Raw genomic sequence first — 13558 nt, 5'->3', positions numbered from 1 at the left:
TGACCTTGAAGGTCGAGGCATGTGAGAGGGAAAAACAAAATTTTTCGAGCGGAATAACACATACCATATCAAGAAACGTGCTTTAGGGCATGGATGTTACCTTGTTTGCTTTCCAAAACTGGAGGATGATCAAGATGAGGCTTGAAGATGCAAGCCCTCTAATGTTGATCCACACCACCCTTTGTCAAGACGGAAGAACTCTTCTTCAAGGCCACCAACGAAAACACCAATGGAGGAAAGCTATGCGCCCAATGTGTGAAGGAGGAGGCTAGGTCAAGGTGTTTAGAAGAGTGAATATTCAGCAAGAATAGACACAAAAGTGGCGCATGGTTTTCTTTGAAAAAGGCTAGGTTATTTCGAAACTCTCTTAAGAAAAACCTCACAAAAGGAACCCACAAGGAGATGAGAGAATGAGTTAATTAAAATCTGATTTTCTTCACTCAAATAAGGCCCTATATATAGCGCACACTAGGGGATGAGTGGAGTTGTTGCAAAATTCAAATCTTGTCAACAACCTCCTCTCACATCCTCATGATATTAAGTGAATATCTCAACAAGAATCTGACTCAACAACCATCATATGTCCAGCCATATGGTGCGCCCCACTTGGCCTCATAACAGTCCAGATACATTGAACAGTTGCATTCAAACTTGAACCAACTGTCTCACTTATTCTCTCAACAAACCAAATCTGACTGGAGCTCATTTGGTTGATCCTATGACCATCATCAGATACCTTAATCAGCGCCCCATATCCTCACTAGAAGATTCTCAAAGATCTCCTCTTGATATTTGGGATTTGTTCCAACAAGATCTTATCTTATCCTTTTGTTATGAAACAACTTTTCATAGCCAATTCAAATTTGAATTAAAACATTTGAATTCAAACGTTCAAATATTTAAATTTTAAATTCAAATTCAAATTCTAAATTCAAATTCAAATTTCAAATTCAAAATTCAAATTCAAATTTCAAAATTTCAAAATTCAAAATTCAAATTTCAAATTCAAAATTCAAAATTCGAATTTCAAAATTCAAATTCAAAATTCAAATTTTAAAATTTAAACATTTGATAATTAATTTAACTAATTAAATTAATTAGTAATGTCTTGGACCATCCAAGCCCATTAACTAACCATGCGCCCTTTTTTCCTTTTGGTGGGCTTCCAAACTTCTTCTTGGGCTAACAACCATTATTAACAAGGTCCTGTTTCTCCTTTCGGAGACACCATTTTATTCTCTCAGATAATCCTGAAACTCATGGCTCAGATATTCACCACCACGATCTGATCGTAATGTCTTAATCATCTCGCCACGCTGTTTCTCTACTTCATTCCTAATACTAAAAGTAAAACCATCTTGTTCTAAACAAGAAATAGAAATAATGTTTCTAGAAATGTTCGGAACATAAAGACAATTATTCAAATGCAATAAAAGGCCCGTAGGCAAAATAAGGTCGGCATCTCCAACAGAATGAGCAGCAACCCTTGCTCCATTGCCAACGTGAAGATCCACCTCGTTTCTCTCCAATCTCCTTGGGCTCCTAAGCACCTGCAACATAGTGCAGATATGAGAACCACAACCGGTATCCAATACCCATGAAGTCGGATTAGCACAAGAATAATTTATCTCAATCATGAAAGTACCTGAGGAAGATGCATCACCATGCTTTTTGTCCTTCACACTCTTCAGGTAGTCTGGACAATTCCTCTTCAAATGGCCTTTCTTGCCACAATGGAAGCACTCAGCATCGCCTTTGTCCTTGGATGCTTTCTTACCCTTCTTGTTGCCCTTCTTCTTCTTGGATTTTCCTTTGGGCTTAAGGGAGTCACCTTTAGCAGGCTCCTTACCCTTGGCCTTGCTAGGCCCACCAATCAGAAGAGCTTGTGTCATATCCTTCTTGATAGACACTTCAGCAGTTGTTAACATACTTAACAATTCAGGCAAGCTCACAAGCATCCCATGCATGTTATAATTCATTATGAATTGACTGAAGGAAGGTGGAAGTGAGGCCATGACTAAGTCATTACTCAGTTCGACATACATCAAGAAGCCTAGATTTCCTAGCTTCTCAATCAGCCCGATTATCTTAAGAACATGACTGCTAACAGACATGTTCTCAGACATCCTGCAAGAGAACAGTTCTCTATAGGCCTCATACCTCTCATGCATGCCTTTAACGTCATACAACTCCTTGAGATGTAAGACAATAGAGGGAGCATCCATGTGCTCATGCTGCTTTTGCAGTTCAGGCGACATGGATGCCAACATGATGCATACTGCCATCGTATCGTCATCCATGTGTTGTTTGTGGGCCTCGAAATCATATTCCGCGAACCCATCTTCCCCTTCCCTAGGAGCTACGGGTAATGCACCATCAAGAACGTAGGCAATCTTTTCGGCCCTAAGAACAATTCTCAGGTTCCGATACCAGTACATAAAGTTTGAACCGGTCAGTTTATTCGTATCAAGTATTGAGCGCAGTGACAGTGGATTAGTCATACTAAAAACTGAAAAAATGTAAAGAAAGATCAATTAATATATTGTCGTGTTACAATTTATTAAAGACTTTAAATAAATTACCCCTCCCACTATTTTATCTAAGTCAATGACCCTTACCATTTGACTTATGGTTAATCTACTTTTAGATTTTACCTTAGTGAGATTAAGAGTGCGATTATTTATTTTAACCCTCGTCTGAGACCGCAAGATTAATTCAACAGTATCTCATACCCTCTCTTAACATTAGGTTGACAACTTCTTGTCACTTAGTGGTGCATCTCATGCAACCAACCTAGCATTATTACCCTAAGCCCATAAGCCCGGCTGAGCCTGCCACTTATGCCTTAGTTAAGCATTAACCAGCACCGACACTTCTAATACTACTCTTACTCAACGAAACAGTGGGTCCCAACTGAGTTGTGGAGCACCACTATGTAGAGGAGGTTCGAGTAATATTGGTGGTGGGAGGTAATCATATGCTTAATTTATTCCTTTTAAGGGTTCCTTTTATTTAGAGATTTTATTAGGTCTCATCAAACGCATTAATATATTATCATGCTAGTCGTAACCTATGTCATACATCTATCGGTTTAGACTAGTCGAAATTGGACGTGCATAATAATCATACAAACGCGATTTGTCCAATTCATGCATACTAGACGTCATAAGCAATAAAGCATACATATCGTGATGCACTATCTCATGCATGCTAGTCGTACAAAACATACATGCAAATAAAACAATTTATTTTGAGATAGTCATGGTGCTCGATCTTTTGTCCACCTTGCTTCTCAAGTTACGGCTTCTTGTCGTCTATACGCCACTAGCCTAATTTCTCTAATTACAATTAAAGAAACTCCAAAACATCTTGGAGGGACAAAATTTAAAATACAAAATTTAAATTACAAAATTTGAAATTCAAATTACATCTCTTTTAAAAGAGCCCAAAATTACACATTAATTTAAAATTTCAAATTTCAAATTTCGGGCACCATGACTAGGGGTGTAAATGGGCCAGGCTGGCCCAGCCCAGCCTACGGCCCGGCCTACATTGAGCCCAGCCCAGACCCAGCCTTTCAGAAAAGTAGAGTAGGCTTAGGCTTATAAAATAGCTTTTTTAATAAATAGGCCATAGGCCAATTTTGTCAAGCTCGGCCTACAGCCAGCCTTGTAGGCTGGCCTATTTAATTTATTAAAATAAAATAATAAAATAATATTTATTTTATGTGGCAAAGACACAAAGTGCCAAATACCAATATCTCTTACTTTTTGTGCTATTTTATTTTATGAAAGGAAAACTTGTCTAATGTCTCCAAATTTTACATGTTGTTGCAACTCAATACCATGGAACAATGGGTACCTTGCTGGATTATGATGTTACTGATGAAGATCTTTCAATAATACTCTTCTTTCCCTTGTCTTGATGGTGGTTTAAAGATTTTTAGATGAATGACATTCTCTTGTAGACTTTATTTCAACATCTAGTAATTGTATTTTTCTTATTTTTCCCATTTCTTTGACTCTATTCCTCTATGATATACATTCTAGAGCTGAGGTATCATGTTGACTCTTTCTTGTTTGTCATTTTTTTCTTATGAGAAGTACTAGTGCATGCATGAATGGAACTTTCTTTGCTCTATACAATTATTTTTTTTGCTTAGTATATATAGTGGGAGGCCTACAAAGCCTGTAGGCCATGTCAGGCTTTCTTATTTTTGAAAATGGGCCGGGCTTGGCCTACAAATAAAGCCTTTAATAGGCCAGATAGGCTAAATTTTTTTTGACGTAGGCTTGGGCCAGGATGGCCAAAGCCTAGCCCAGCCCATTTACACCCCTAACCATGACCATCCCCTTCCTCATTTGCACCTGAAATGTTAGACAACTCACAAGTACAAAAATATTATCATATAATATATTTTTCACGTATGTCTTGATATTTAACAATTAAATATTAAAACATAATTAAAATTCAAAACTTTTTCTTAATTCTTCAATTGGCCGAATTATATAACGATTTATTATAATTCAAATTTTGTTGACTCTTTCTCAAAGAACACAAAATTAAACCAATCATGTAGCCATTAACATGTTAATGGCCGAACCATATACCTTGTGTATATGATATAAATTTTCGAAAAATTTAATGTTATGCACATGAAACAATTCATGGAGAAAAATAAGAAAACAATCAAGGTGTTCAAAACACCTTTCAGGTCGAACTCCACCCATCAAAAATGTGTTTCCTTTTTAAAACTTTCACAAAGTTAAAGACAACCATGTATACATATGGATTCATGAACATAGCATTCGAAATAACATGTTCATAAAAACGAAAACTTTAACTGTTTAAAGTATTGTAAATTGAAATCCATACGTAAAAATTGAATCTTTAACTTTTAAAGAAATTTTAACCGTGAAAAATATGATCACAAACAAGGTACCATCACCCGTCTATGGTAAAGCAACCGGGCTCTGATACCACTTGAAAGTAGAATTGGCCTTGAAGGCCGTAGCATGTGAGAGGGAAAAACAAAATTTTTTTCGCAAGCGGAATACACATGCATGTCAAGATACATACTTTAAGACGTATGTCATACCTTGTTCGTGAAAACTCAAGATGATCAAGGTAGGTCTGAAGGGTTCAGACCCTCTAACGTTGATCCACACCACCCGCGTCTAGATACAGGAACTCCTTCCAGTAAAGCCGCCAATTGATCACCACAATAAGGCTTGCTATGCGCTCAATGAGTGATGAAAGGAGACTATGTAAAAGTTTTCAGAGAGAAAACCTCACAAAAGTGGCGCAGGAATAAGGAGAGAATGACTTAGGCTTTTCACAAAACCCTAGGAGGAACTTATATGCTATTAGGCGCACAAGAAGTGATCAAGAGAGTCATGATGCAATCAGATTTTTAATCCTCAAAATCCCTTCAAAAGGGCGCACCAACAAGGAGAAATAAGAGGATTTGTTGCAAATCAAATCTTATCAAATCTTGCCAACAACATCCTATCATATCTTTATGATATTAGGTTCAAAGCCTAATCAAATATGTGATCATAAATCATCATATAATCAGCTATATGGTGCGCCCCATATAGCCTAAATAATGACCAGATACATTTGAGTAGTTGCATTCAAACTTGAATCAAATCACTCAAATATTCTCCCAACAGATCGTATCTTCTGGAGCTGATTCTGATGACTAACCAACAGCCAAATCAGCGCCCCAAATCTTCTTAGATTATGTCCAAAAGATTTCCTCTTGATATGTTCCAACAAGATCTCATCTTATCCTTTTGTTATGAAACAACTTTTCATAGCCAATTCAAATTCGAATTTCAAACATTTGAATTCAAACTTTCAAACACTTAAATTTTAAATTCAAATTCAAATTCTAAATTCAAATTCAAATTTTAAAATTCAAAATTCAAAATTCAAATTCAAAATTCAAAATTCAAATTTCAAAATTCAAATTTCAAATTCAAATTCAAAATTCAAAATTCGAATTTCAAAATTCAAATTCAAAATTCAAATTTCAAAATTCAAAATTCAAAATCAAAATTTAAACATTTGATAATTAATTTAACTAATTAAATTAATTAGTAATGTCTTGAACTATCCAAGCCCATTATTTGATCCATGCGCCCTCCACCCTATCTGTGGAGTTCCAAACTACTTCTTGGGCTAATAACAATTGTTAGGCCCAATACCTTTAATGCTAGAGCATCTAGACAATTAGGTGTTAGTGTGTGACCCATTAGGTCCAACATAGCCACTGACATAAATGGGCTTGGGCCCAATAAGTCCACAACACATCTAATGACAACACAGAGCACTAGCAATGCTTTGTTGCCCCAGAACTAGTTAGATTAATGAATTGATCATCCTATTACACATATTTGGTTGCCGTATATATTTCCTTTCGTCTCGGTTACCTTCCCATAAAACCTAGGGTAAGGAAGCGTATCAACCCCTGTGGTTTAGGGTAAGCTTTATTCGAAATAGGGAATCTTCAATTTACAGACTCTAAAGGCAGATCAATCTCATGATCTCTTTTACTATGCATAGATTCTCGAGTCCCTGTAAATGTCATCCCGATTTCTCCGGTTTACAGATAACCTAATCTCTCACAGAGATTTGACGAATTCCTTCAGCTTATCACCCTAGCCCTGTGTTCTTTCAGGACAAGCCCAACAGTATACCTATGAGTCTCCATGTTTCAGGCAGACGAGGTGCACAATCAAAGCATGCCTTCTAGAACACAATTTAGGTAATAACTTCTGGTCTTAGGAAAGACATACCCAAATATAAAGAGACTACTCTAATGATACTCTCTGTGAGAGTTCCTCATAGAGTCTCTTTGTGGGTCTGTTCAGTGCGAGCTATACCCTTATAGGTCCACCCACGACTTTAGCTAAGACATCTCCATATCTGTAGCTCACGAGGTCTTTACCTTGCATCCGAATACAAGTAGATAAGTCGTGCTAGTCTTACTCGAGATCACTGATCCCCATTCTCAGTGTCTCTAGACTAGGAACATAAAATTAGGAATAAACATCCAGTATCCTTGAATCCTCATGATCGTGATCTCATCACAGATACTTAAGAGATACCTATTTTATTCCAAGGGGTTTATCCAGTTACTTATATATAATATTAACAGTAATATCGAGACAAAATATGAAACAGGATAAAAAATGCTTTTATTTATTTGCGACAATTCAAAGTCCACTTATGTCCTAATCTAATCAAAAGATTGTCTCTAGGACATCCATATACTAACAGTTGATGTATTAACCAATGCAATTCTCAAGAATTAATATATTATTTTAATATTAGTATATGATTTTTTAAAATATTGAAGGTTTTTATTTTTGTAAAAATTAATATATTTTTTGGACACACTGATCAACATATTTCTATAAAAAATAATATCATCTGATATATTTGAAAAAATTATGTAAATTTATTATTAAAAGTATTTTTGATAATATTTATTTTTAACCTATCTAGTATTATACAGTGTATTATCAAACATTGGATGATATTATCTTATACAATATATTTTCGTATACAATATTATGCCAAACACTGGATTGTATTAAAATTTAATTAGGTCTTATACAATTATGTCTTATATTATTAGGTCATATATTATCAGGTCTTATCCTATATTATGTATCAAACATGTCGTTTATTTTATTTTTAAATAGTTACAAGATCCTCTCTTTTTATAATATTAAAGACACTATTTTATTAAGCCACGCTAAATTATGAATATTTATTTTATGATAACATATACTATCGAATACTTGTCTTTTCCTGCATTTTGGTTTTTGTATTAGTAATTTACTTAAAGAACTTAGATTGACAGGGCAAAAAACTGGGGAAGGTTAGATCTTAGTTTTAGCACCATTTTCTTGGACGACAGTTACCCGAGTTGAGTGACTATTTAAGCCGTTTATTTGTGTAATTTATTCCTATAATATAAATAATGATGTCTTAATTATTGTTGTCAAAAAGTAGTCTAAAATAGAAATAGTAGAAACATGGTGTAAAAACGTGTTAAAACGCAAGTAAAAACGATTCTTAGTAAAAATGGATAAAAACGTCGCGTAGAAATGTAAAAGTGGTAGAAACGTAAGTTTTTACGTATTTATTTAAACCTAATTTTTTTCTTTAAAAAATACCCTATTTTTCATTTTTTTTAAACTCAATTTTCTCTTTTTGTATTTTTCAACTTATGTCTTATATAGTTACGTGACTTATATCTTTTAAATATGAAGTTATTCATTAAATTTTGAGTAGTGACTTATGTGATTTATATATATATATATATATATATATATATATATATATATATATATATAAAAAGATTATGTAAATTTATGTAATCAGTCTTCTGTAAATTCAAGATAAGATTGTCTATTATAGATCCATAAAATAGATTTGATAGATTCTGCAAATATAGCATGATCGCTATAGCCCTTGGTTACTCTTTTGTAAAGAGCAGTTAAAGTTAATGACAGATTTCGGTAGTTAAAAGGGTAAATTACATTGATAAGAAAATTAATGGGGATAATTCTACCTTTTTTTTGCAGTAGATAGTTGATGATCTACAAATTTTTTAGTTTTCGAGAGATAAATGCTTATTACTCACATGAGGAAGAGAGGAGTCCTTTTAAGATGATAGTTTTTTTGGTTGTAACATTTTATTTATTTATTTTAAAAAATGGCCAAAGTAAATACATGTGCATGACTAATTTATATATCCAACCTATGAAGCACCGACACTTCAAAAATCCTGACGTGTCGTGTCCGACACTTCCCGACACTCTCGGACACTCCGACACATTCCGACACTTTCCGACACTCCAACACGCTTTATAAAATTCAAAAAAAGGTTCAAAAGTTGCGTTGCGTTGAGTTTTTAGTTCCAACTATTAGATTCATTGGATTGCGATTACTATTTTATTGAGTTTAATATAAATATTTGAGATATCTTATGTTTTTTTACAAAATTTATGAATATTATAAGTTTAGATTCATTTTTTTGTTAAATTATTGATAATTAAATATAATATACACTACATAAATTAAAAATATTATTTAATATCAAAACGTGTCCTAACGTGTCGAAATCTAACAGTTTTTAGAATTAACGTGTCAGAGTGTCGTGTCGTATCGTATCACGTGTCCCGTGTCGATATCGGTGCTATATCAACACATCTTAATTATCTAAGGTACCAGTATACTGTATCAATGTCTTCATTGCAGAAATCTCAATAATGCAGCAACACCACACAAATTAGTAGAAAATCAGTCTACAGATTAGGAATAAAATTCAAAAAATATTCCCTTCTGACAACATCTTTTTACGATATTTTGGGCCTCTTCAACACGGTCTTGCTGGAGCAATGTTTTAACAATTAAGTTACATATATATGAATCAGGAGAGCAACCACTTGTCTCCATTGAGTAAAACATCTTCTTGGCTTCCTCTAATCTCCCAGATTCAGACAGTGCCTCTATAAAAGCACCGTACGTGTAATTGTCAGGATTCAAGCCAGATCTTGACATTGAATCAAAAAGCTTTTTAGCTTTCTCAACCTTGTTTATCCTACAGAAAGTTTGAATCAAAGCATTATATGTGTATGTGTCAGGGCTTATTCCTTCCTGTTGCATTCTTCTTAAAAGTTTCACTGATCTTGCAACATCCCCAATGGCACATAAAGATCGAATCAATATATTGTAAATGATAGCATTTGGATTGATGCCCCACTCAATCATCTCAGTAAAGCATTCAAAAGCTTCCTCAGTCCTCTTCATTCGACAGAGTCCATCAATTATAGAACTAAAAGTGAAGATATCAGGTTTAAGTCCATTTCCTAAAAGCATCTCCAGCAGCTCTCGTGCCTTGACTATTGCTCCATCCTTGCAATAGCCATTAATAAGGGTATTGAAAGTAACAAGGCTGGGATTGAAGCCTCTAAGCTGAATGTCTCTGAAAACCTCAGATGCTCTGTCCATCAATTTAGCTCTGCAGAAGCAATTAATTACCATGTTATATGAAAAGACATTTGAAATTAGTCCATCCCTAATCATTTGATCGGAAATTCGATCCCCTTCCTCTCTCCGTTCACCCTTGAATGAGGCTTCAATAAGTGCAAGATAAGTACCAAGGCTTGGCTGCACACCTTGCTTTCTGAAAATTTCAAATATCTCACATGTCTCATTCAGCTCTGCTTCCTTAACCAAACAAGCCATTATGACATTGAAAATGGAATTGTCAGGGACATAACATCTTGCTAGGGCTTTTCTCAGAAACATAATTATCTCTTTTGCCATAGAATTATTTGTTAGGCAATAGAGTATGGTATCACAAGCTAACTTCAAATGGATGGGCTCCCTATCTAAAAATTTGGATAATAACTCGAGTGCTTTACTTGGATCTATGCAACGGAAAATTCCATGAACTAATGTTCTGACAGTGGCTTCGTTAGGATATATTCTACTTTCCTTCATTGTGTCTAAAACTTCGAAGGCTTCATCAACCCTCTTTGCATTACAAAACCCATCGATTAGGATTGTATACGTGAAAACATTAGGAAAATGTCCCTTTTCCTTCATTTGTCTGATTAAGCGAAGAGCCTCATCCACCACACCTATTTTGCAAACTCCATGAATAAGGATATTGTATGTCATTCTATCAGGAAAACAACTATCCACCGTCATTTGTTGGAATTTCAGATATGCGAGGTCAATTGAATTTGATTTTACCAATGCATCAATAAGAGCATTATACAACCTGGTGTTTGGACTAAGACTCAAGAATGAGATTTGCCCAAAAACATCCGCACAATGTTTTGCCAAACCCAGCTTTCCCCAACTTCCCATCAACACACAAAGCAAGTCCTCAGTAACCTGAAAACCCAATTTCTGAAAATCGTGAAGCAACTCAACAGACAATACCACAGGACCTTTCCTATACAAGGTGTTCCCTAAAACACGTTGAACTGACTGATCCTTTGCCAATGAAGGGTTGATACTCGAAACCCATGTGTAAAACTTGATAGAGTGTAATGGGTTTTCTTGGTTTTGAAAAATACTTGCAACAGAACGAGGATTAAGCATTAACCTCTTGGAACATAGCTCATGTTTTAGCAACAAGACCCAATCAGTTCTTGACAGTAGTTGTGAAATATATAGATGATCAATGGGTGCAGAATTAAAGGCCTTTGATGCTGAAGGCTTACCTTTAGAAGAAGATGGAGTTTGGCGAGGAAGTGTTCGATTCAGTGCTCTACAGGGACCCAGCTTGGAGGGTTTTTGTTGCTTGATGTGCCTGAAAGCTTTATGAGAAGGGTTTGCTAGTGCAGATGATGCCGTTTCCATTGAAGATGGTAATCTCATGTTTGTTTAGGTGCATTGTGACAAGTGAGCCGGGTCGAGTTGCGTTCTATGTTGATGCACCCATTACCATTAGACCGTGACTATCAGGTCCAGTCCACCAGAGCCGTCAGAGAACGAACCCAGATCATCGCATCATATTTCATTTATTAAATATTTTATTTTAAGTTTTATTAATAATATCCTTATTAATTAATAATTTATTACATTTAGAACTCAATCTTAAATTGAGTTTTCAATATCAGTCTTTTTTTTTTTATTACAGCTTAGTTTAATGACATAAGTTAGAAAAAAAAATTCTCGTGTTTTACATTTTTATAATTTTTCACTATATTTTTAACAGCTATTTTCCAATTTTTTTTTTGTCCAACTCCATTTTAACACAGTTATAAATTGGGTTAATCTCCTTATTTTACCCTGTAAACTGTACAAAAACCAGGAAGGAAGAAAGAGATAAAAAAAAAAAAAACACGTGATAAATGATAAAAAAGAAGAAGGGTAATCTTAAATGACAAAACAGTATATCATTTTTTTTGTTTGGTAATAAACACTATATCCTTTTAAGTGAAACTACATCATTTCATTCTATTTTTTCTTTTTAATTATTTCTTTTTCTTTTTCATCTTCAACAAACGTCTCACCAAATGCTAGAATTAGAGTTTCACGATTTGTCAGACGATGTCGATTTCGCTGCGTCTCAGCAAAAAATAAGAGTATCGCCCTTTTCACTTCACAATTTCTGATGACCTTTTGATTCCTATAGTCTAATTGCGGAACAGTGACCAAAATGTCATTGTTCATCAAGTTATTTACCTAACTATCACGCAAACAGTGTTATTTTTCAATATACCACGCGTCCAAATTCGTTACAGTAGGCAGCGGACTTGGTTTGTTGATGTGACGTGTTTCTGGTGGACAACAAGTTCGCTACTGGGTGTAGCGAACTAGGTAACAATAAATGTCCCTGGGCTCTGACAAATTGGCAGGATATGTGGACAAGTTCGTTGCCCATTCCAGCGAACTAGGTATGCCATGTGGCAGCTCCCTGCAAGTTCGTTGCACGGGCAAGTGAACTAGACAAAAAAATAGCACAAGTTCGCTACTCCATCTAGCGAACTAAGTGCAAATCTGCCACCACACCCATTCCACGATGGGTACTCTTAACCACACTTCATTTTCCACCTTGATTTACCCAAAGTTTAGTTGGTGCCAACTTTCTAAAATCTTAAATAATTTACTGATTATAATATAATTTTGTAATTCGCCACTTTGGAAACCGCATAAAAAACGCATATTATATCTTTGGAATAGTCTTCTAGGGAACTTTTTTATTTCATTGTTTTATAAATTCATTTGTAGAATAAAAAATTGAAAAATTATTTTAGTTTTTTTTATTTAATATATTTTTATAAAGTATCTACACTCACTTCAATATAATAAATTGTAACATCCCCGACTCGAGCCGGTTCAGTTAACATACATATGATACTAAATAGAAACAACGGAAGACTTAACTTACGAAAATATGAGCTAACTTTTTCTTTTTCTTTAATCCTTTTTCACATGATATATCTCATTGCATACTTCCTCTAGTTTAATTCTTATTTGACGGAGACGAAAATCGAATAGAGTGACGTCCGTAAATCGGACAAACGGGAATTTGCAAATCCCACTCTTAAGGTATCCTGATAAACAATTTATACAATATATGATTTCATAAATACCAGATATCCATATAGGACCATATACCCAACCATGGGCACATGCATAACTTGGCTCTGTGCCACTATATCTAACAGCATGCATATCCAACATGTAATCATATAACTGAATACTACATCCTAATATAAACATGTCTGAATATATAATTGTACATACATCAAAGTGGAAAACATGTACAAAACATATACAGGCCATATGCAAAGTAACAGATCAGACATCAAGATCCACCAAAATAAACAAAATACTAATGCAAATCACAATCCTCCAAAATAATGATAGCAGACTGCTGCCTAAGAATCTGGTCCGCAATACACTCTATCCACGGGTCGTATCCCTTCCCCGTGTAGGATCACCGGCAATCTATGCACCTGAAATGATGTCCCCAAACAGGGTGAGATAACAAATCTCAATAAGCTCCAGGTTT

General features: G+C 34.9%; 1 protein-coding gene across 1 annotated transcript; it reads right to left on the bottom strand.

The window, feature by feature from the left end:
- Positions 1-9298: 9298 nt before the first annotated feature.
- On the bottom strand, positions 9299-11399 carry LOC133294349 (putative pentatricopeptide repeat-containing protein At3g16890, mitochondrial). Its single transcript, XM_061493001.1, has one exon. It carries the CDS (start codon positions 11395-11397, stop codon positions 9334-9336), a length of 2064 nt encoding a protein of 687 aa, XP_061348985.1. The 5' UTR covers positions 11398-11399; the 3' UTR covers positions 9299-9333.
- Between the last annotated feature and the right edge of the window lie 2159 nt (positions 11400-13558).

The sequence above is a fragment of the Gastrolobium bilobum genome, unplaced genomic scaffold, assembly GCF_033153095.1.
Source record: "Gastrolobium bilobum isolate Gb01-03AN ecotype WA unplaced genomic scaffold, APGP_CSIRO_Gbil_v1 utg72023, whole genome shotgun sequence".
NCBI classification, from domain to species: Eukaryota; Viridiplantae; Streptophyta; class Magnoliopsida; order Fabales; family Fabaceae; genus Gastrolobium; species Gastrolobium bilobum.
Note: the sequence above shows the minus strand (reverse complement) of the source record. Positions and strands in the feature narration are given on the sequence as shown.